The sequence below is a fragment of the Apus apus genome, chromosome 2, assembly GCF_020740795.1.
Source record: "Apus apus isolate bApuApu2 chromosome 2, bApuApu2.pri.cur, whole genome shotgun sequence".
NCBI lineage: Eukaryota > Metazoa > Chordata > Aves > Apodiformes > Apodidae > Apus > Apus apus.
The window spans coordinates 108619417-108644797 of record NC_067283.1 but is presented as its reverse complement, the minus strand read 5'-3'; the positions used below and the strand labels follow the sequence as shown (position 1 = coordinate 108644797).

The 25381-nt window shown below is 39.5% G+C and overlaps 1 protein-coding gene across 1 annotated transcript in view; it reads right to left on the bottom strand.

Annotated features, from left to right (window-relative positions):
* Positions 1-25381, bottom strand: part of LAMA3 (laminin subunit alpha 3) — a 73047-nt gene that overhangs the window by 29797 nt on the left and 17869 nt on the right. Inside the window, exons 14-24 of the mRNA XM_051612137.1 lie at positions 24835-25046; positions 23751-23955; positions 21088-21232; positions 19393-19557; positions 15282-15383; positions 14230-14313; positions 13054-13284; positions 9211-9324; positions 5479-5588; positions 3551-3631; positions 1455-1561 (exon numbers count right to left, since the gene is read on the bottom strand). Of these exons, the coding sequence (XP_051468097.1) occupies positions 1455-1561; positions 3551-3631; positions 5479-5588; positions 9211-9324; positions 13054-13284; positions 14230-14313; positions 15282-15383; positions 19393-19557; positions 21088-21232; positions 23751-23955; positions 24835-25046 (1556 nt within the window). The remainder of the gene's footprint in view (positions 1-1454; positions 1562-3550; positions 3632-5478; positions 5589-9210; positions 9325-13053; positions 13285-14229; positions 14314-15281; positions 15384-19392; positions 19558-21087; positions 21233-23750; positions 23956-24834; positions 25047-25381) is intronic.

Sequence of the window (25381 nt, the reverse complement as noted above, 5' to 3'; positions counted from 1 at the left end):
ACAAAGAAAATTATTCCAAAATTCAAATATGTTGTGTAATTCAGCTAACACCAGACACGTTTCAGCTGTCGCTGTGAAGCACCAATTAAATAAAACTATTATTACAGCTTGTGCATAAACAACATCAGCCAAGACATGGTGAAATGAAAAAGTCTGGCCAAGTGCTGAACATCACACACAAGAAAGCTGCTGGAACATGCTGTGCTGATGATCACAGAGGGTTTTATTCCTAATGCAGAGAAAGAGATGGCTGATCAGAATATATCGTTGGAGACAACACGAAAACAAACTTGCTTATTGAATTTTGCCCTATGGACTAGTTAGTCCTAGCAAACTCTTTCTTCAAAAAGAAAGGAATGATAAAACATCAAACATTGCTCGGATCTGTTCCACACAAGGTATAAATATAATAAAGATGTATTACTTCAATGATGAAATATGTAATGAGAACTAATTGTTGAAAAATGGCACCAGCTGCCAACAGTAGTTCACATCCCTTGCTGGTTTTCTAATTTCTGTGACCATGGAAAGACAAGGTGATCCTTACAGTTACTTGAATGCAATTTGAACGGCAGTGCAGAAAAGTGAAGATCACAGAAGTATTAGGACACTTCACTAACATCTGATGAGGAAAAGCTATATACAGGGAAAGACATATGTAATTTTATTGGAGAATGAAAATGTGGGAGAATCGTGGTCCTTTTCAAGAGCAGTGGCCTATGTGTTTCTGAATAGAAATGGGTATCCCAAGGGACTGAGGTGAATTAAGGTAGACAGTCTGAGGAACGTAGAATTCACTTTAGAATTCTAACAGATAAAGTTTCAGAATTATAATAGATAATGCAAACATATGCCAGTGGTATAAAATTCTTGTAAGATCTTACTAGTAGTGGACTTCATGTGTGACTGATCCTGGGAAAATCAAGAACGTCTTAGACGGCAGAATGGTATATAGCAGAACTTATAAAACAGTCTCCTAAGGGAAGTCATTAACTGTCTCTGCAAACAGAATTAGCTTGGATACCTAAGAAGGCACAGCCTGATGCAGACTCAAGATGTCACTAATTTGTCCCAAATACTTCTTTAAAAGGCATATTGAGACTGCTCAGTTTTGTAAGTCCATAACACAGACTGGCAAGATATGACCTGACCATTATCCGGAGAGGAACCATAACACATTTAAAAACATGCCTGTGAAACAGTGAAACAAAAGTGATAATATTTATGAAGGGAAATACACAATAAAATGGCTTTCAAGGGTGAACTTGATGACTCAGGACAGCCATTCTATTACCTCAGTGTTATGTCTTAGGAATCTTGCATTTTGTTAAAAATTATCTACATTTCCTATAAGTCTAAATCTTATCTTCAGTTCAACTTATCTAAGCACCTTGCTTCTCTGCCTCCCAGAGAGAAAACAATACTCCTTTCCATGTTCATATATACTCACGTACCTCCAGTCAGGTGGTCACAGCTAGCCAGCTGTCCATTATTATTACAATTACATTTCTGACAGTAGCCTCCATATTTTTGTGGATTTCCAAAATATCCTGGAGCACAGCTAGATAAAGAGATATAAATATTTTTTATTAAATCTTTTAAAGTACTTCTGTGAAATACACTTCTCCTTGACAAAAAAAAACCCAGTTATTCTCCTGAAGAAACCTTCAAGAATTTATTTGACTTAGAAAAAAAAAGGGTGTATTTTTGGTTTACAGTACCCTCTGCACTATGCTAAAAATATATTTCCAAGTACTGCAGATTTTTTTTTTCTAAAAATATAAACTCCCACAATGCTCATATAGGAATAATTCACTGAACCTGAAAACAACACCGTGCAGACATATACACATACATACTTACAGAATCTGACAAGGCTTAATACACCAAACCACACCATTCTTGTCTGTGATCCCACCAGAAAACAAGTATTAAGAACTATCATACTGCAAGCACATCCTGAGATTGCAAGCAACAATGACAGTGAATGACATTATCACCCTTCTGCTTGGTGATACCTCCTCTTGTCACCTGTCAGCAAGCAGTCAGTGCAAGTGATCCCTTAATATTCTGTAGGTAAAATATATTGTCCAGACTGGCTAGCTAATATTCCTAGAAGTCACTCTGTCATAAGGTCTATAGGGGTAGTAACTCATGAGCAAAGAGCCACGGTGTATAGCTGAGGTACTGCTAGGCCAGGAAGAGAATATCTGTCTATAATGTCAAAAGTAACAAGTCTTGAAGCACAAGACTATGTGATACTGGTGGTACTGTCTTCAGGTAAGACAGTGTGACTTATTGGACTCAAGTTTCCAAATCTAACACCATCCCTCCATTATGCTTATATTCCCCCTAGATTTGAAACTCAGTAAATTTGCTTCTTCTGCCTGCCTGAAACTGCCATGCTCTGCCTCTTGTGCTTTGCCAAACTGTTGCAATCCTCCAGCAAAAGAGAGAGCTTCAGCCTTCTCTCTGTACACTCCACCTGCAGAGCACATCAGAATTATTTGGGATGAATCACAGAATGTTTCTGGTTGGAAAAGATCTTTAAGATCATCAAGTCCAACTACAACCTAACTCTACCAAGTCCAATGCTTAAACCGTGTTCCCATCTACACATCACTTAAACACCTCCACACTCAGTCATCTCCCTGGGCAGCCTATTCCAGTGTTAATAATCCTTTCCAGTGAATAATTTTTTTCCTAATATCCAATCTAAACATCCACTGGCGCAACTTGAGACCATTTCCTCTTGTCTGTTGTTTGTTACTTGGGAGAAGAGACCAACCCCCACCTTGCTACAACCTCCTTTCAGGTGGTTGTAGAGAGTGATAAGGTCTCCTCTCAGCCTCCTTTTCTCCAGACTAAACAACTCCACCTCCTTCAGACACTCCTCACAGGGCCTGTGCTCTAGACCCCTCACCAGCTTTGTTGCCCTTCTCTGGACTCACTGCAGCATCTCAATGTCTTTCATGCAGTGAGGAGCACAGAACTGAACACAGTTGAGGTGCAGCTTCACCAGTGCCAGTACAGGGGCACAATCACTTCTCTTTCTGCTGGCCACAGTATTTCTAATACAAGCTAGGATGCTGTTGGCTTTCTTGGCCATCTGTGCACACTGTGGCTCGTATTCAGCTGGCTGTCGATCAGTGAAGGGGATGATGTTAAATGTCACGTGGCTGCTGCTGGATAACTATGAACACTGAAGCACCATCAGGTACATTGGAAAAGGGACAAAGGAAGTGGGAGGAATTAGTATCAAAAAGAGTGCAGCTAAGGTAAGGCACAGGGCATTCAGGCAAAGATGCTGACACTTGGAAAAAACTGTACAATCACTAAATAGTCTGGTGAATTGTTTACATTTCTTCACAGAGCACTGGGCTTACATCTAGAATTATATAATAGAACCACACCATAGCAGCTGTTTATATAAACAAATACTCCTTAAGTGTGTGCACACTATGCATATATCTATATACTACCCAATACAGAAACACCTCCTTTTATAGTGCATCTCAAAAGCCTTGGTCTTGAGAAACAAGTCACTCACCGTTCACAGCGAATTCCGGTATAGCCTTCTTTGCAGAGACACTGAATTTCTTCACCATTTGCTACACAGCCAGTTGCAAATCTTTGAGAAGAAGCAAAAATACTATTGTGAGCACATTATCAAATAGGTTTTACGCTCCAGAGGCTAAACTCAGTTAAATGACTTTCAGATTAACAAGTTTTTATACCACCAAATTACTTCTCAGCTAATTTAGTTGCCTCTAGATAAACTGCTGTAATTCTTTGAAGTTTTAATATTTTTCATCTAAATTCTTTCCTCAGACTAAAAAATAATAATTTCCTGACCCTCTAGACTGAGTATAATAGTTTCCTACCCAAAGGAATGCCTAAAATAAACCTTTAATAATGATGTTGTAAAATAAAGCAAATCTGGGTAGCTATTTTGCTAGGTAAGAATCAATAGCCTGTGATAGACAACATTTCCTCCTGTTTGGAAAGCTTTTTTGTAGTTATTTTTTATGGATGGAAACATTACAGGACATTTTTATGTAGCTAATTTTGTTAGTTTTGTCTTGTTTTGTAATTTTTTTACTTTTTTTTTTTTTTTTTTTAACCAAGGCAGAATAGAGTTATGCACTGATTTGGGGAGCTCTAGAGTGTATCTGGTTACTACAATGAATATTTTCGTCTGCTCTTTCTAGCAGACTCATCTATATTCAAACTTCTCTGGGAAGGAAAACCGTTTTTTTTGTTAATGTTTGGGAAGGAGAAGACAGGAGGTGAAGAGGGCATAAGCCACATTTGCTATTCCCATTGAACAGCTGGATAACAAAAATCTGTACTAAAGAAAGACATATCATTTGACTAGATGGAAATCTGTCAACTCTAATAATGCCAGGTGGGGTACATTTCCTATATCAGGAATGGTATTTACCACCCTAAGGTGCAGGTATGAAACTGCACAGATTTATGGTCTCCTCAGATATTTCAGCACTCTTAAAGCAAAAGATCACAAAAAATATACTCTGTCAGCCTCAGGCAAGCACCTTCAGAATAGGCCAATGCTGTCAAAACCCGATCTATCAGAGTTCTCTGATAAATTCAAAACCTGTCTATTGTCTGCTAGTGTAAATCTCTTACTTAAGGCTACCCGATGTTTGCTAATGCACCTGGCAAATACTATGTGGTGCCTTTAGCAATTAATAGCTTAGTTCTTCTTTAAAAAAAATTTTTTTCTTTAATACATTTCACATTTGAGAACAGGCCGATGATGACAAACAAGATGGCTAAACATACTATGCACTTAAAATACAATAAACTACTCAATTTTAAAAGCCTGGCAACATTATTAGACCCAATATTTCTCAATATTAGCTCAATATTTCTGCAATTCTAATGGGTCTTCCACCTGAAGAGCCACCATAACCTTTCAGAAATCCAGATCTGGGCTTATGAGCTTTCATGTTTTTAAATTATTTTACATCTTACCACATTTTCTGAATTCCTGAAAAAGCCTTGTTTCATTTTGGTCTCTGTCTCCTAGCCACAGTAACGGTGTTAAATGTGACACTAAAGAGAACTTGTATCTTATTTCAGTAAAGAAGAAAGATTCTGGATATGCCCAATAAGGGAAGAGACTTCCATCCTGTATTTTTCACTAGGGAGGAGTTACTGGGGGGTTTGTATCCAAGCCCATTACAACTGCCTGGGACTGCCCTAGGTGATGTGCAACATGCCTTTCTGGTTCATCAACTGAGTGAGAATTGGAATACTCAGCTTACTGAAAAAGGCAGTATCATGAGACAGAGCATGAAGTTACTGCTCACCTAACATGCCTCAAATGGGACTGCTGCCCCACAGAAAAAGATCATTATATTCCTATGGTTGCAAGGTTTTGTTTTGATTTTTTTTTTTCTTTTTCTCTTCCATTTTACCCCCTGCTTCACTACTCATGGCCTTTTACTGTACCTGTTTGTATAAGGACAAGGACACACTCGACAGGAACCTTGAGTGGCATCTCCAAAATAACCATCTTTACAGCGCTCACATTTCTCCCCAGCAGTATTATACTGACAGTTCTTAAAAAGGAAACAAGTCAGACAGTTAACAGTGCTTTACCACTCAATATGGCTTCATTATTATTTAAAAAATTGTATAGCAAATCTACTCAGAGGATATGTTCTTTCCCTTCCACATGATCAAATGTTTATTGCCAAATTGCCTTCACAACCAGGATAGATTAAGTTCAGTCATTCTCTACTTGTACAAAGCACAATTTCCTCACTATTGTGGAAGAGCAACAGACACATAAGCAACATTAAACATATTTTTAAAGAAATTTATGCACAGTTTGTTAAGGAACATCCCATTAATGCACTCTCTATGGACTATGTCTTGATATTTCAATTAAAAAACACTATGTTTTAAATGGAACTTTCATTTTTGCATCTCAGTGCTAATTAGAAGACAGCCTTTAAAAGCATGCAATTAATTGAGTCCAAGTACATTCTTGAAAAAATCCCAATAAATTAATGTAAAAAGTATTTCTATTAGTAGATTCAGATCAGAATTTAATTTCCTGTACTATCTGTAGTGTGTATGTAATTTGTATTCATCTGGGGTAACTGGAATAAATAATGAACAGCAAAGGCTGGGAAAGTATTTGAAACCAATACAACTGAGCCACTTTTTCCATGACAAAACTGTTCTGAATTATATCTTATTTTAGAAACACTCTTATTCCTGGTGCTAATTGTGACACACATCTATACATTACGGGGAGGGGACAAGCAATTTGATTTTGCACTACTGAAAGCAATAGAGCAGCTATAAGAGTTCAATGTGACCAACACACAAGAGGCATTAAAGCTCTCAAGATCCAAAACTGTTCTCTGCAATGTGTAGCAGACTGATGCAGCATCCCCCAGAGCTGAGGGTGTGTATTAGTAAAGAGAATGATGGAAGAAAAAGAGGGGAAATTGGTTGGAACCAGTCACTGAGCAAATTGTACTTCCATGACAGGAACCTCAATGGCTTAGGGCAATGGCTGAAGGCTTGCAGCAGAGGGGCTACTGAGAAACAGCTCTATCTCTCCCGTCTCCTATTATACTCCATTCTCCTCCACATTTCTTCACACCCAGATTCCCTCAACTACATCAAAAGCCCTTCCCTCAGCTTCAGCATGTAGTAACCTCTAATTTGTTTTCATTTTGGTCAAAGAACTAAAACCGCAGCTCACTTGAAAAAAGGTTCTGGGAAAGAAAAGGAAAAACTCCAGTTCACATATGGGCCATTTAACCAGGGGAAGCTAAAGAATATAAATACATTACATTTGTAAAAAGAACTATTTTTAAATGCAGCTTCTATAAAAGCTGGTGCATACATTCCTGTGAAAAGCTCATGGAAAATTCAGACTTTTTCTGAATAATTACTGTAAATTTTTAGAATCCTGAAGAGAAATTAAGCTACATAAAGAGTAAAATAGAGAGGTATTTTAAAATATTTGGGTTGGTTTCATCTTGGAGAAACCTCCCTCTCCCAACCCCAAGTTTATTGCCTGGCTTTTGTTTTGCTCTACAGAAACGGAAGCAATTCCATAATAGTCAAAGAAAGTTTTAAATATTTCACATATAGGCCACTGTGATTGTGCCATGCTGTTCCTCTAGTACATGGTGTAGAAGGACTGGAGAATAATAACCCAGTGCTCCCAAGGCAGAGCGGAATGAAGCCAGAGCAGCAACACCCTTGGAGTCACAGCATCTCCAAACCATCAAGAGTTAAAAACTGTGAAAACTCGCAGCTGGTTCCATATGTGCACACACAGTACAAAGAAGCCAGAGTAGAACATGTCATGGCCTCGACAGAAGCACCTCAGTACATGGGATTATGTGACACGAAACAACATGTCGTGGGATGAGCAAGTCTCAGCACCACGCTGCTGCTGAAGGAGCGTGCCTTTCAGGAGGAAGGGCAGGGACCACAAGGACACAAAGCATGATTAACGGCGGAGGGCAGGCTTTTCCCTACACATGAGAATCAGTTCTTCTGTCTTCTCCACCTCTTCCTACACCCCACTTTCAGCACTGCACCCCTCTCCTCCCACCAGCCTGCAGTGGGACAGTTATCGCCTGACCTGGGGATGACTGGACTGCTGCCGGAGAGGAAACAGCCAGCCGGGGCTTAGCCTGGCAAAGCCTTGTCTGGAAGCTGTCTATCCCTGGTGAAACACTGCCATCTGAAAGTACTGGGGCCCCAGACTCCAGGTGAGGAGCAGGAAGGAGGCGGCCAAGTGAGCAAGCTTTGCACTTTGGATAAGACACTGCAGATATGATGCCACATTGGGAAGCTTCCTTGCCTCCTCTGCAACGCCACAGGTCTTTGTCCCATGGCTCCTCTACAGAGAGACAAACTTGCTCCTCATTAGGTGGAGGCTCATGATGGAAACACAGGCCCTCTGGGCTTTCATTTTTCACCACATTATCCTGGATGACTTTGCTTGTTCCAAGGCCAAGTGTTGATTTAGTTCTATCTCTCTGAAACTTAGCCCAGCTGTGAGAAGCAGGGGACAAAGAGAAACCTAAATGACATAGTTCATGAGGTAAAAGTGAAATCTGTATATATATATATATATTTTTTTTTTCCTTTGTAATTTTCATCTGAAGTAAAACTTCCCCATCTCTATAGCTCTGTTATAGATCTGCTGCAGCACTTTCCTGTCACGGCCTGCCCTGCCTCTCCAGAGGAGCAGCCTGTAAGTCATCTCCCAGAATGTGCTGAATTGCTTATAGTTTCCATTAAAGCAGGAAGGTTGGTCGGTTGGTTGAAACAAAGTCGGGGGGAATGACATAACGCGCAGGAATGCACCTCAGGCAGAACAGATGCAGCACGAACAAGGAAGAAATAACAGAGAAGAAAGATCATGAAAGACGTTGGCACGGTTCTTGCTTACACAGTAAGTGAAAAAACAGTGAAGAGTATTTAAGTGGGAATTTTTCAGAACAAACTGTTCAGAGTAGCATCACGAATATAAGCTGGAGAAGCAAAGCCGGCCAAATGTCACACTTGCATTGCTATGAGGGCTGATCCACTCCTGTGAGGCTGCTTTGGGTTTAACACAGTGTGCTAGGGAGCAAAATCTGCTCCACTGTATCTTCTGTAACAGCTGAAATTTTCTAATTAATCTAACATTTATCTCCTTTATCTCACCTTATTTACTCCAGTACTTTTTAATCCATCTAGCTGTAAATTAACAGTAGTAGAGATTCACTGATGTTGATTAATCAAGTGATTCTGCAGAGGTTATGCTATGCACGAGTGCACTATGTGTCAGCAAACCATTGTATGTATGTACAAAACTAAGGACTGCATATGCCAGGACCCCATATTTGTTATAAATAACTGCGCACACTTACTTCAGTGCTAATTTGGTGACTTTTTGTGCCATGAGCTAACAAAAATTATAGGGGAAAGAAGAAAACAAAAGCAAGGACACAAAGTATGCTTATCATCCACAGTTACATTAAATGTATATATATGTATGCAACTTACACTCGTTAACAGTACAAGATACAGGGAATGAGGCAGGCAAGGATTAGCTTTAGTTGCTTAGAATTTAGAAATACTGTATAGTCCATACTGCAGTAAGTGTCTGTTTCTCCATTTTTTCCCCAAATAATGTATTAAATGGTAGTGTTTACTTACAATACATTTTCCAGTACCATCCTGACACCTGTTTGAATTTCCATTGCAGCTGCAGGGCACACAGCGTCCAGTTAACAATCCTTTATTCTCACGATAAAATCCGATGCCACATTCCTAGACAGTAGGCAAAGAGGAAAAAAAAGTACTGAGTGTTGGTGGAAATAAAGTTTTACAGGTTATTGGAAAGATATTTTAAAATTGTTTGCCATTTAGTAGGGTAGGTCTATTTCCTGGCAAGCTTTTCTAAACCCCTATTAAAGTCTTTTAATGCAGTGAATGGCACTGAAGAACGGAGCTGAAGAAGTGTCGGCCTAAGCACCTGAACCTTGTGCTCTACACTTTGTGGGAGTTGGGATTTCACAATTTTGACTCTAACCACCGAGCAAAACACATTTCCTGTGGGCATATACAAAGGTGTAGAATATGACTAAATTTAAACCACAGAAAAAGATTTGAATATAGATTCATACTACAGCCTTCTCAAAGAAGAACAAATTAAAATCTCACATATTAGCTAGCAGTTATATGAAATCTTGATCTTAATTTAACTCTGGTGTATTACTTGGAAATACTTCTAATGAGGTATCTTTTACATTAATTCATCACACTTCAATGGTAAGCCTACCCTGGACAAAGCCATGCTTACAGAGTGAGGTGATCTTACAAAACACACAGCAGTATAAGTATCTAAGTACAGGCTTGTCCCAGACACCTGGGAAGCATGAGAAGAATGTTCAGCTATTGCGGGCACAGAAGCACAGCCTGTCAGATCAAAGCCAGGTTTAATTAGGGAGCTGAACAAGAGGAAGATCATGAATGAAGCAAGGGTTATAAAGTTTGTTAGCCCACACCAGGAAGGTATTAACTAATATGTTAAAACCAGATTCTTGCTTGCCGTGGGAAGGGAAAGCACAAGGAATTCTTCCTAGTTATGGAGCCTTCCTGTACACAGACCTATTCAAATATTCCAGCCCAGCATCCTCCTGGCAAACCAACCACACCAAAAATGACCAGACATAAGTCTACCCCTTCTGCTCCCTAGTTCCTTTTCACCAGAAACAAAGCTGGTCTGGTGCAAGGAAGATCAGAGGCTGTATGGAAGTGGGAAAGAAAGCTATGCTCACCATGAAGGCAACACCTCCCAGGTTCCTGCTTCCAGCAATGTACTTCTGCACTGCACCTATAACTTGGCCAAACCCCAATGGCATTCAGAAAATAAGTGACAGTTGAACTCGAAAGCCACAAAACTTTTCTCGTATCAGATACACCACCAAGACTGATGGGACTAATCTGAAGGGCAAAGGCTTTGCAGGGAGGTGTCTCAAATCATGTTCCAGTGTCTTGAGGTGTAAGTATTTTATGCAGGGACAGGACTAACCAGTGAATTTATTAACCATGTAACAACCAGAGAAAAAAAAACAAATCACATCTCGGAAAGCAGATCCCAAAAGGAATACTGAGTTTCTGCTGTTTAAACAAAAGTTTCTAGTGGCATCTCTGCCTTCTTTACATGTAGGATTAATGGGGGGGAGGGGAAAAAAAAGTATGCAGAATATTAAAATCAACAGCTATTAATATTAACTTTGGTGTGAACAAGGACTGAATTTAGAATAGGTGCTTGAAATTTTTCAGATACATTTTTAAAAGGGTGAATATGTTCCCTGAATAACAGGGAGCCAATATACACAGCTTCTGAAGAAACCAGAGCCTGAAATAGGTTAAACAGCACAACTAAGTAAAATATATACTCTAATGCATGCAATTTGTATTTACTGAAAAAAGTCTCTTTTTGGAGAGCAAAATTAATCACTCATTTAAAAAATATATCCAAATGCATTCGGAAAAAATCTATGCAGCTTTTTATTTTTCTATTTATGCTATAATCAAAACAACACATTTGGAATAGGTGAGCAATTTGTTTTTGAAGCAGCATTTGTGATCCTGAGAAATTAATTCCACAAGAAGATAAAGCTCTAGGCACTTTCAAGTGCTTAGGACTTCAGGCGGATTGTTTTCAAGTAAACAACAATTTAAAAGCAACTTCTCACACCCGCTTTTGTTAGCAAAGTACTTTAAGACATAAGAAGACTAGCATTCTTATTACTTTTAGATTAAGTAATGTAGAAGTTGTCATCAAATTAGCTCATTTAAAAACTAACCGAAAGGCGGAAGAAAGCGAGGAACGGACAATGAACAAATTACCTGTCTCAGGTAAAAATCCCTTTGAACTTGCTGCTGCTGACTCCCTTTCTGAAGGTGAGGATAGGATTGCCTCTGTTGCATATCTTGTGCTAAACAACACCCCAGGGCTGCTAACGTGACAACCAGCCATCCTGCATTCCTCGGCCTCGGTGCTGGGGCCATCATTTTACTTTAGCTCCGGCGCAAACATACGCTGCTGTCCTTTTGGCGCTTGCCCTCTCTTACGCTCTCCCTTCTTCTCCAGCTTCTGACTCAGATTAACGAGGCTCAGTGCTGTGATGCGCCCCACCTTTAAACTTCATGTGTGAGTCAAGTTGTGCAGCACATATTACCATTCCAGAGGTTAACAAGTAACCCTGCAGTTCCTGTAGCTCAGTATATACCTAAGTTGGGGTGTGGCAGGCATCACCTCCTCCCCACCTTAGGCAGCCAGACAGAGCTAGGTGATTAGAGAAGTAAATCACTGCCTGAGTAATGCTGCACAAACACACAGGGCTTACGAACTACCCAGGTGAGTGAGTGTCTTGATCACTTCCTCTGGCTATGTATTTTCACCAGGTTATATAAAAAAACAATGATCACAAGCTCAGTTTATAAAGGCAGGATGCTGAAAGCAACGGGATGGCAGTAGAAATATAAGTCAATGCTCATCAATTAGTGTGTGGCACAGAACATCAATTATGTGAAAAAATAAGTTTCCAGAAATATTTACAAAATTATATTCAATAGATGATGAAGAGCAGCCCTGAGCAGTGGATGCCCACAGGAGACATTTGCCATGTTTTGTTCAGTCTCTCTACAGCTTCTCTGGTCTCGATGTTATTTTTTCATTATAATTTAAAAAATGTTTGCAAGGTTACTACAGCAATTGCTGCTTTATGATAACCCTCAACCAATTTCTAAGAGAATAATTCCTTATATTTTGTGTACTTTGTACACCGCTTATCTCTCCAGTACTTTATTCTGCTGCCTTGGGAACAGTGAAGCTCTAAGCTAAGCAAAGTGACAACCAAAAAAATTACAGCTAGAGGAACAACACTGGTGACAGAATATGCAACTGCAGATAGAATTTCACCATCCTGCAGTTAACAGTATTACTTGGCAATGTATACATTATTTTCATAAGAATATCTCAATTATGTATTTTTTCAAATATTTTAACTTCAACTTGACAATATTTTCCCATAAAAATAGGAAAAGTGTTAGTCACTCTATGAAAACAGGAAAGTATCCAGAATTATCTAGGTTCAGGTTACTTCCCTTGGACCTTGACATGCAGGTCTCTGATAAAACAAGGAAACTCATCCATGTGTGGGGTCTCAGAGGCTGTGATCAAGTCAACTCTGACCTTCCCTCCACTGAAGTAAGTATTGACTGAGATAATTCAGCTTCTTGTAGGGCATCATAGGAGAATTTCTCATTATAGTGCCTTACACGTGTAAAATGACATTCACAGTTCTGCACGAGCAATGGTGAGTTGAACAACCCTACAGCACTTCTTTGGCAGTGAAAGTATTTGAGCCATTGAAAGTGCATGTTTAATTACTTTAATAACTAGCCTGTTCCTCTCACTAAACCAGTATGTACAGCCGTAGGCAAGACAATAGATAATGGTACAGTCTGGAGGCAAATGCTTCCTACCTGACATGAGTCACCAGCGTACTCAGGAGGGCAGGAGCAGGTCTCCACACTGTGGGCGATGCTGCCGCTCCCTGCCTTGGTGGCTTCTTCCAGCCCAACCTCACCGAGGGTCAGTCGCTGAGTCTCCGTGAAGTAAAGGCCTCTGATGTGTAAGCCATCTAGTCTAGACAGGATTATCATCAGTTCTTCTCTGGATACAGGGTTATCACTGCTGGCATGCCTGAAGTTTCCCTGCATATTAAGGGTACAAAATCAGCACAGCCCTGCAGCTTCTTAAAGAGAGTATCTGCAAAGACGACAGAAAAAAGGGAGGGAAACTCGATGGAACAGCCCCCTACCCTGCTGGTTGGTGTGGAGTGAAAGAGAGGTCAAGAAAAAAAAAATATAATCAATGTATATAACAAGATACGTGGAAAAAGGAATGATAAGCATAAAAAGAGATGTATCATTTACTTTACAAGGTACACTGGGCTTTGAGGTATTGAGAAGTGAAAAAGCATATAGGTTCTGCTTAAGTCATCACAATTTTTTCAGCCATCACCCACCGAAAGGGTGAAGTAAAATGTTTTTATTTTTAAGAGTATGCAAAGTCCTAGAAATCCAGTCTTTGAGAGCTGCCTTCAAAAACTTTCTTGCTGCTAATAGACACAACATTACTGAAAACTTAATCTGACTGGAAGAAACATCTTTTCTGCCTATATATGAGACAGAAGTAATCCAGTTTGACCTTCCGAGCACAGATTTGAAGTAGGAATAATCCCTGCTGTATTCACCTGCCTGAATGTTGGACACCCATTCGAAACTAGGTAGCTTAGACACCAAGGAAAACAGATGGCGGTTCATTCCATCCCTATTAAGTACAGCCTGAGGCTGTGATGAATCATCTTCCATTGCTGACTGACTCAGTATTACTCCAGCAGCCCTTGAGGGAGTGCTAAAGGCTAGACCAGACAAGATGTCTAACTTAGAGGCGCTACATTTAGGTGGCACGAACCAAAACCCGGGTTCAATGTGGCAGTAAAGCGGAAGCCAAGCTGTTTATATTTAAGGTCTACAGTATTTAAGTGTCTGTTCACTCACATTACCAAGTATTTGTTATTTCTGGACATACTCCCTGCGTACTTTTTATGTGCCACTGGGAAGAAAAGGGAGGGCCATCCTGTTTCCATCTCTTACCTCAACTAGCTGCACGCGGCCGTAATACTGACGGTCAGGCAGCGGGCTGTTGCGATCCATATGGACAACTTTCATCTGCTGGCCCTGTGTGAGAAGGAGGATATAACAGTGCTGTTTCATTGCTTTTTATGGTAGAGTGTTCAGGTGCAATACAACCTGATGAAGCACGTTAATCCTGTTCTTTGGGGAATAAAAACTAAGTAATCCTAGGATCGCTGTACATAATTTTTGACAGCAAACTGGTTTAGCAAGCACTGGGTTGTAGTCTCAATAGGGTTTTCACTGGTTTGCCTATTAACAATCTTGCTTTTAAATAAAGCACCAAGATAATTAAATTAATGCTGACCAGTTTTACAGGAGCTAGTTATTACTTTGGAGGAAAAATCTTTTTGCATTTTCAACCACTCTCCTTCGCATCCTGGTGTACAAACAACTTTGGATGCTACTGTAGTACTTTATGAGGTATATTTCCCAATCCTAGAATACTGCATTAGTATTTCTGATGGGCTAAAGAAATAAAACAACCTCTGTGGAAATTTCAACAAACAGTAAAAGATTTCAATTTTGGCTCTTAAATGGTTAAATTAAAAAACTGTTAATCTGCATTTTTACTTCAGTCCCTTGAAGACTTATAATTATGCTTAATTTGATGCAGAAGAAAATTCTCACAGAAAATGAGATTAAACATATGGAATCCAGGGCATATTTTCCAGAGTCAAGGCCACACTTGATAAGTGTGCAAGATATTATATATTTTTTTCCACAGGTGCCTGTCAGAGAGAAAATCCTGGTTTATCTTTTTATTTGCTCTCAAGTCAGTAATGCTTAATAAAACGTTTCTTTGGCAACAGATAGGCCAAAATAACTTTGGCAGAGACAGGTGTGTTAATGGCTTTGATCAAAATGAAGTCAAGTCATTTTTATAGAAACACAGTAAGCTGCTATAAAAGTTAAGCACACTAGAGGAGCAAAATTTGCCATGGTTGTCAGGTAACATTAAAAAAAATTATATTGGTATTGATTGAAAGAAACAATAATATTTCAAAACTTACTGTTAGTTGAATATCAGGTCTCTTATCCAGAAGAACCATGCCCTCACTAGGTAAACCAAAAGATTTCACTTGGTAACTTAGGAAGCCACCATATGAAGAAAGCTGTAAGAAGATGTACAAGACCAGAGATACATCACTGCACAATTACTTGATATAACTTTGTATTCAAGTTTACCTCATCTTTCAGCAGTGTAAATAATATATTTTCTCTTTGATCTTTAGAAAAAAAAATATGAAAATGTGTGTTGTCTGGAAGACACTACTTTCTATTTTGTCTATTCTGTGTATCTGACATCACCTTTTAGAGCAGTTAATATTCTATGGAAGGCTATCTGCATTGTTTTGTTTTGTTGTTTTTTAATTCATACCCAGGATCACACCATCTGTGTCATGAAGAAGTCAGATGTCCACATGAATGTTGTTCTTCCCCTGAACCCAACATAACACATCTGGCTTATGGAAAGTGGTGCCAGACTGACAATGAAAGTGGCAGTTAACCTCATGAACAGCTATGGATAAAAAGAAGTCAGACTAAACATGTCTAAAGGTAGCTTTCATAGGCCAGCATTTTCTAAACTTTCTACAAAGATTAACCTAATCAGGAAATATTTTCTCACAGAATCATCGTGGCTGGAAAGGACCTCTAAGACCACTGAGTCCCACTGTCAACAAAGAAAAACCCCACAACCTCGGCCAGTAGAGCATGTCCTGCAGTACCAAATCTACATGGCTTCTGAATATCTCCAGGGATGGTGACTCCACTACCTTCCTGGACAGGCTGTTCCAGTGGCTGAACACTCTTTCAGTATAGAAATTCTTCCTAATATCCAATCTAAACCTCCCCTGCCACAGCTTCAGGCCATTTCCTCTGGTCCTATAGTTATTTACTTGAGAGAAGAGGCCAACACCCACCTCCCTACAACATTCTTTCAGGTAGCTGTAGAGAGCAATGAGGTGTCCCCTCAGCCTCCACTTCTCCAAAGTAAACAGCCCCAGTTCCCTCAGCCACTCCTCATATGACTCATTCTCTAGGCCCTTCACCAGCTTGGTTGCTCTTCTTTGGACATGCTCCAGCACCGCAATGTCCTTACAGTGAGGGGTCCAGAACATCTCCATCTTTTGAAAGACAGAACTTCTACCGATATGGACGCATGTCCACCAGGTCAATGGAAATGATTCTCTTCCACTCTGATGAGACCCCACCTGGAGTACTGTGTCGAGTTCCAGAGCCCCCAACATACAAAGGACATGGAGTTGCTGGAGGGAATCCAGAGGAGAGCCGACAAGATGATCAGAGGGCTGGAGCACCTGTCCTTTAAAGGCAAGCTTAGATGGTTGGGGATTGTTCAGTCTGGAGAAGAGAAGGCTCCAGGGAAACCTTATAGCAGCCTTCCAGTACCTGAAGGGGCCTACAGCTGGGGAGGGAGTTTTTACAAGGGCATGTAGCGATAGGGCAAAGGGTAATGGTTTTAAGCTGAAAGAAGGCAGTTTTATATGAGAAATTAGGAATAAATTCTTCACTGTGAGAGTGGCAAGATCCTGGAAGAGGTTGCCCAGGAAAGTTGTGGATGTCCCCTCCCTCAAGGGAGGGGCCAGGTGTTCAAGGCCAGGTTGGATGGGGCTTTGAGCAATCTGGTCTAGAAGGAGGTGCCCCTGCCAAAGCAGGGGGGTTGGAGCTACATGATCTTGAAGGTCCCTTCCAACCCAAACCCTTCTGTGATTCTGTCATCAGCAGATAGCAGCTCTGTTGTAAACAGACTGTTGCTGTAGGTTGAGCTCAAACCACACTTCTTTCAGCTGAATTACAGGTGACCACAGGCGGCCTCAAACCCAACCAAACGCATTTGTTGCTGCTCAGAAAAAGACTTGGGTAAGTATGTTTGAATCATCTGCCAAACAGCTTCCTGGGGCTGTGTACGAGTGACTCAGTTCCAACACACTGAGAGGAAAGGAAGCTCCAGGCACAGCCTAGACAGTTTTTGTTCCAAGAAGAGCCTAGAAAGAAGGCTTTTGGGTACTAGGTAAAACCAGGTGTTTTGCCACAGATATACCACTTTGTTTTGCACCTCTTGCTGTTTGTCATTATAGCTTATGCTTGGTTTCGACCTGGGAGGAAGAACTGCTTTGTCAGTTTTTGGTGTTCTGCTGGGAAGCATCAGCCTTCGAACTAACCCCTTCAAATACTTCAACAAATTACAAACAAAACACAGACATCTCAGTCCTGAATTTGTTCCTTGGATCATGGGTCCATAATTAATGCTATTATCTTTAGCCAACAGCATTTTTAAAAGCATCATTTTGAACACTGGCTATATTTTGTCAACACAATCAGAACAACTTTGTATATATTTTTTTTTTCAAAAATATAAGAAAATTAAAATAAGAGGTGATTTCCCATTTAACACACATTTTAGGACTGCACTATATGAGAGACTATTATGTTACTGCTTTTTAAATTATTTTCTTAAATAGGAAAATATTGGTATTATAAACTAACTTCAGTATTCTATACACACAGTATTTATTTTCTAACATTAAGAGTGGTCTATTAAACAGAAAAGGAGAAAATGGGAATGATGTGATCAGAATTTCCCAATGACTGTTAGTTTCTGCACTGCTACAGATTTTACATTTGATTCCCTTTTAACTTTGTAAACAAAAGGTAGAGAGAGGGGAAAAAACATACTCCACTTAATAGTAATGTTCCAGTGGAATTAGTTAAAAGGTTTAGGATAATGGAAAACAGTATTTATATTCTCATCATACTGAAAAATGTCTGAGGTGATCTTGAAAGAAGTGCTATCACTAGAAGTAGATCAAAATCTGACATTTTCTGAGTATGGTAACGTGAATAATTGGTAAATTTATGAGCTTGTACAACTAGCAGCAAGATAGCATTTTGGGGCACTTTCACTACTGCAGTATTGCCTGTGCTAAAATATACACTTACACACAGCATACAGCAAAAGCAGGTCCAAAAATAGAACCATTTTACAGTGTTGTCATTGTAAATAACAGCAAGCCATGGCACGACTAGTTAGATACCATGATGTGCAACATAAAACTCATAGCACTGTTCTTAATAGCTGTGTTTGAAAGGGATTATTGCTGGCTGTATATTTTGTTATGGGAACAACACAAGTCATTTTGGTTTAACACTAGTAGATAACAGATGCTTTAACAGGAAATTTCTCTGAAAAATAATTTGTAGACTTTGAAACAAGAACCTCTGTAACATTAACAAAAAGCCCCCTAACTAAATGTGCTGTTCAATTAGAAGATATGTCCTCTGAACACAGCAGATGGGGTGAGAAATACTGCTCCAGTCTTTAAAATGAGGACTAAGAGGAACTTCAAAAAAAATGTACCACCTTTAATACTAAGGCATCTATTCCATTTGTTTTCACCTGTGTGACAGCACGATTGCATCTGAACAAGCCTGTGTGTCCTACAACTGGCTAGCAACTATTGACATTGTCTGAGTTCTAAACAGGAAGAACCTGAGGCTCTGGGCCTGCAGGGAACCACAAGCAATGTCCTCACGGTCAGTGTGATCCCCAGACTGAAATGCTGACAGGTCTTAACCGTGAGGAAAATTCTGCTCCTATGCATGAGCAGAAAGAGCAGTGAGCAGTTCTAAGAATACAAAGGTTAAGAAGCTAGGTGCTGCTCTTCCTAAGCAACACGCTGAAAACAAAAGGTTGGGGTTTTTGCATGCCATTGAGCACGTAATAACCTTTTACTTTTTTGGAAATCTGCCTAGGAGATAATCTGTGGATTCTAAAAGATACTCATGCACACTGGCAAGCTCTACCTGTTCCATGTTTCAGAAAAGTGGCTGAAGGTAGCAGCTTCCCGAATCATAGCTCCTGATAATGCTGTTTACATAAAGACCTCCCTGGAACCAAGATGATTAATTCTGTGTTATTTGTTATAATTTTAACACCGTACTCAGAAGTAAAATGTTTTGATTCCTGGCATGACAGGTAAGAGAGATAAGAATCTTGTGAGGAAAGAGAAACGTATCTAAGACAAACATTAAGACTCTATCAACAACGCTGGCAAAATATGAATACATGTTGTTAAAATAGATGAGTTAGGTGTCATTTACCTTCTCTCCTAGGTAAGATGGAGGTGCTCTCCAGTACAAAGTATGCACTGAAGCAGGCAATTCTTGAACATCAGCCACTACACTATTACTGACTGGATTGAAAGTGACCGGAATGTCAATATTTTCATCCTCTGCCTCCAAGCGCCAGCTCCTCATGTCCACAAACTAATGAAAATACACAGAGAAAATAAAAGCTTGTCTCACCCTTTATTATACTTTACCTGCACCAAGTAATGGGAGAAATTGTTTAGCCACTGTAATTCTCATAGCATGGAATTCAACCCCTTCAGAGCCAGACTCAAGTCTTTGCATAATGAATATTGCAAGGACCTCAAAAGAGAGGGTAAGCAAACATCTATTTTTTGTTTTTCTCACACTTGATGTCATGTCTTTTATATAGCGAGGGAAGAAAGACAATTCTTACAATCTTTGTAGAGCCTGTCACACAGTTCTTAGGTTTCAAAATGCATCTATGATACAGTCATGTAAAAAGACGTGCTTATCAAAGCAACCTGAAGAAGACCATTGATTTTAATGATGAAGCAGTGTCTGAAGACAAAGCAATACATGGCCAGATCAACTTCAGTCCAACTAGTGATTTGTAAACAAACAGGTGAAAATGGCCATTTTTGCTGAAAGGCACTTTCAGACTACACCAAAGTCTTAATACTGCACTATATCTGCACTATTACTTGCAGAATATTACTCATCCTGAGAAACTAATAAAATCTATTTTCAATTTTGGAAGAAATCTGGAATTTTCTTAATGGGATAAATGTAGGGTCATGATAACAAAGAAAAAAACTATTGGATACACCTTGGTTCTGCGACGATTTGTGCTACGACAGCTGCTGGTTGCCCCAAAACAAAAGCAAGAGGTGCATCCCTTGGGATTAGAAGGGTCCAGATAAAAGGATCCTGGTCGGCAAGTATCACATTCTGCACCTTCAACATTCTCCTGTTAAGGCATAGTTGAAAGAAATCTCAGAATTTTACTTTCAGTTTTGGCGAGTCCCCCAAAACCTCCTGTACATAAAACAAATCTTCTAAAAGACTATTTAAATGTATGGAAACATCAATGAAAATGTGTGATTTTCTGGATACAACATATTCCAAATGCAAATAAAACTGACTTCTTGGAGACTATCTTATAAACTGAACCACTCAGTAATAAATACTAGTCAGAGACAGCGGATAACTTCCCTGCCAAAACCCTCCTGCTGGCTTTTCCAAACCTACAATATAAAAGGTCACTTATGAGAGTTCACATTTATCACATTTAATTATGCAGATCAGAACAAAAGAAGATTTCCTGGATATAATGATGTGGTGAAATGTCAACTGACCTAATATGGCTAAAAAAAGCATGGAACCTGGTTACCATCCAAAAGCCAAAGATGCAGATGCATTAAGCAGATCTGTGCAGGGTACATACTGCTTCAGTGATTGAATGGACATCTACTCTGCACCTCTGTAACACCCTGCAAACCCTAAGACTGACTGCAAAACTGACAGATATTGAACTAGTTAAAAAAATGGCATTTAACTGCAACCATGATAATCTGTGCTCATACAGCAAGGTGCGATGGCTTTGTACGCCTGCATTTAATCAGTTCATTCACCCCATTCAATTCAAAATAGTCACTGATGTGCAAATGATGCTTGTGAATGCAGAAGTAATTTGATTTATCTAACCTTGCAGAGACAAATTCCTGTCTGGGGATCGCAAACATCTGGTTCTGTTCCATCTCTGTTGCAGTTACATGGCACGCAGTTTGGGAAACCATAAGTACCAGGAGCACACTGATCACACTGTCGTCCTTTTATTCCTGGTTTGCATCTTTATCAAAAAACACAGAGGAAGGAGTCAGGGAATGGAGGAAGGAAGGGAAGATTAAAACAAAAGGCAGGTGGATCTCTGAAGTGATTTCATGGCTATGACACAACTTTATGACTTTCATGGAGAAACAGCAGCAGGTTAGTATTATTCTCGGTGAAATGTTGTATATGGTCATGGAACTGATTAGGAATGGATTGGATTTTGAAGGGTATAAATGTTCACAAAGGAATTAGACTTCTCCAGCTATTCAGTGCTTGCAGTGCAGAACTACTCTCTCTGTACACCCAAGTGCAAAATATGGATGTTGCACACAGGTAAGCAGAGCTGGAAGAATATTTATAGCTTGGGGATGTGGCTGAGCATTTCTCAAGGCACTCACTCACCTGCTAAGAAAAAGGTGGAGAAGCCCAGGCACATTAATAATTATGGGGACCTCAACTTGCCACAAGTTTTGGGTTAGTTTACAACTGTTCACAAAGGATAAAATCCACTTTGTTCACAGTGAAGGCTGAATGCCTTGGATTTACTTAGGTGAAGTACAGAAGATGCAAAAAACAATACCAAACTATGAACAAGGCTTGAGACAAGAGGGAGCATCTTTCAGTGGCAGCAGCTAATTCATGCTACCTTTACAACAAACTTGCACAGACTGATGAAACTAGTGAAAATGTAGGTCTGATGATCCTTCTTTCTTCTGCCTATTCTGATCAACTGTCTGTACCAGCCCAAAGCAGGCTTCAAGACAGTAAAGATCCCTTGATAAAGAATGCCTGCCACCACCACCACCCACATATTTACCTTTTAGTTGTGATAAGATTAATTTTAAAATTTCCAGCAAGTTGGTAGAGTCTCCTTTGGCTATCAGTATTGAATTTGTATGTGCCCTAACACTACAAATTTAATGGAAATAAGCAGCTGAATTATGTGGACAAGGTAAACAGCTAAATTATGTGGATAAGGTAGACCGTACTTCACGTAATTACATGAAAGCAATTTCTCAATTCACCACACCATGGGTGAGGTTTCTTAGAGTCTCTCCCCCAGGTAACAGGAACTGGATGGGGACTTTGAACTTCTTGTAATCCACAGAAGGAAAGCTATTAATCAGAATGTAGTAGTTAGCTACATACTTTGGCAAGCAGTTCAAAAGTATATACTAAATTTTGAGTTTTGCTTCAGAATATGCTACCAATAAGCTGTCATTTCTTTGATATTACCAAGTAAGCTGCACATGAAAAATATCATCATTATAAACATGCAATACAGCTTTTCATTGAAATGGAAAAATCTGACTATTTCTGCAAAAGTTATCCTCAACATACTTGAGCTGAAATATACCAAGCCCTTTTTTTGAAGTATTAGGTTTTAGTTAACTAAAGTATTTACTTGTTTGTTTTTGCATAGAATTTCTTATTTTATTTTGTATTGTATGGGGAAAATAAAATCAGAGACTAATAAGTGCATCAGGAGATAAAGAATATGCCACATTACAACACTGAACCCCAACTTCCACACATGGAAGTTCATATTTTGCCCTTGGGATAAGACAATTATTTTTTACTTCCTATAAAAGACTCAGGAAAATAATTCAGGAAATATGACTATTCTGCAAAAAGGAGTATTCTCTGTCATATTTACAGGATTAATGACAGAGCAGGAACAATGATATTTCTCTCTGTTAGGACCCTGCAAAAACATAGCCCAGCTAATCAAACTCAACTAATCCTGGCCCTACACAACCTACTGACTATCAAATATTTGCACTTGCTATTTAAGGACTACATCTCCCCAAGGAAATAATACAAATGTACAACTATACTAATACTCACAGCATCTGAATTTAAGATAATTCCCTATGATTGGGGCTGTATGCTATGTATATTTTAGAGAATATAAGTAAGAGAATAAAACTGAAGAATTTATTTTTATTTCACTATGCTGAGTTACAGAAAAATAAGCATATGTCATACAGAAGGCATAATTTTCAAGGCAATTATCAGCTATGACTCCAACTCAACAATATTTTCCAAACAGACAGAACCTACCATCAAAGTTTCTCCGAACTCATTGCAAATATTCAGGCTTTACAGTACTGAAAAAAAAAAACACAACCCACTGGACTGAAACCCAGACATCAAACTGTGGAAGGTCAACTGCAATTTTTAAAGAATTTAGGAAATAACATACATCATTACAAATGATGTACGTGTCCAGAAGGCAGTTCTGATCTGAGGTCCTCTAAGAAACTAACAGAGGTTCAGGGACTTACTCTGGCATGTCACAGGCAAACAGAATGCAAGCCCAGGAATCCCAAACTCCACCATGAGTTACCTGCATGAACCACATTTCCATTAAAACACTGTGGGTATTCCCTGAAACAGTGGAGTCCTCACTACTGCCAAGCACTGCTTAAAAACCTATTCATCATCATCTCCCACGCCCCCTCCAATTACACCTGAAAAGAAGGCTGAAGCAAACTATGTAGGAATCGTTTATAATGCACATGACCCAAACTTACTTGCATTGCCCACTGTTTTTTTCACATTCTGGCCTTGCCACATGAACGACTCCTCGTTCTGAACAGTTGCAGCTCTCGCAGCCAACAAGAGGGTGGTAGTTGAAGTAATGTTTCTCACACACTTCACACTTTGGTTTAACAGTATGTGGAGGGCAAATGCAATTACCGGTCACATCGTCACAAAGACGCTGCCCACAGCTGCACACTAGGTCAAAAGAAAACGTTCTACAAATTAATTACATCTCAACTTACAACAATCAGCTCTTATTGAACCTGTATATGAAAAAAACTCACAACCTGAATGTATAAAGGACACGGTTCTTTCCTCTCTTTCACTGGTTTTAAGCTCAGCTGGTTTGTTTGACCTCAACTATCACAACGATGCAAGACCGAGACAAACCAGGGTCATGGAAACCAACTCTGTGACCACAACTGTAGTTTCAAATAATAGCTTGAGACCTTGGCTTTTTTACACAGATTGGTTGCTCAGCTTCACCACAGGCATTATTATCACTTCCCAAAACTGCCAAGCATTAAAAAATTAATGGTTTTGGTGTTAAGGGCACCACTTTTACAAAGAAATGTTCATAAACATAGAGCAGAATATTTGGGAAAGCAGCTGAAGAACGTTGGTGTAATCTATCAATCTGTTGATGTTATTAGGAATAACAAAAAAAAGGAATTAAGACTGCTGTCCCTGACTATGTATGGAAAATCTTGAAGGTATAAACTGGGTTACAACAGTAATAACTTAGAAACAATTTAGCAGTCACTGTAGAAAAATCCATTTGACTGAAAGAGTGCCAATATGGATTTTAACCAGTAAAACTGTAAGCCTACTACACCTGATCAGACAACACCTGCAAAAGCACACTTCATCTTCAACTAGGTGTACTTACAGAGAATGGGGTTACTTCTGTGCTAACATCAAAGCTATGCTATGCTAAATCTAAGATGGCTCAACCAGCCTCTCATAGGATCAAGCCCTATAAAGAAACATCAGACTGTAGTACCTATGCAGTAAAATCAGAGAATTAAATACAAATTTGGGTCAGGTGCTGAGTAAGTTTGAGCATGTACTTACACTTGCAGAATGGGAAGCCATAGTAGCCAGTTTGGCACCGGCTGCACTGGCGGCCGACGACGTGAGGCCGGCAAATGCACTGTCCTCCCAGGGGGCTGCAAGTAGGGCTCCTGGCACCTGCTCTGTGGCAGTCACAGGGCAGGGCTCCGTTGTTGTAGAAAGCCACTAGTGACCTCACCGAGTCCTTACAGAAGGCTGATGATCCTTCTAGGCTATTTCAATTGAAATATAAGTCACATAAGTACTGGCGCTTGGGAATTGTTATGAGCATGCTTTGCAGTGGTTCAGTAAATTAAGAGTCCTGTCTTTCAAACAGTTCTTTGACATTAGGATGGCATCAGTACACATGCAAGGATATTCTTTCATTAAATTAGTGGTGAATGGCTTTGAACATGCAGGTAAGAGATTTTTTTCCAAGTGCATACGTTAGTTATATCAGTTCAGACATGCCAAGCAAAACACCAAATGCCAAAGATGGAAATACCAAAGACAGGAAGATGATATAGATTTTCCTCTTTTGTGAGCAATAAAGCTCTACCTTTTTATT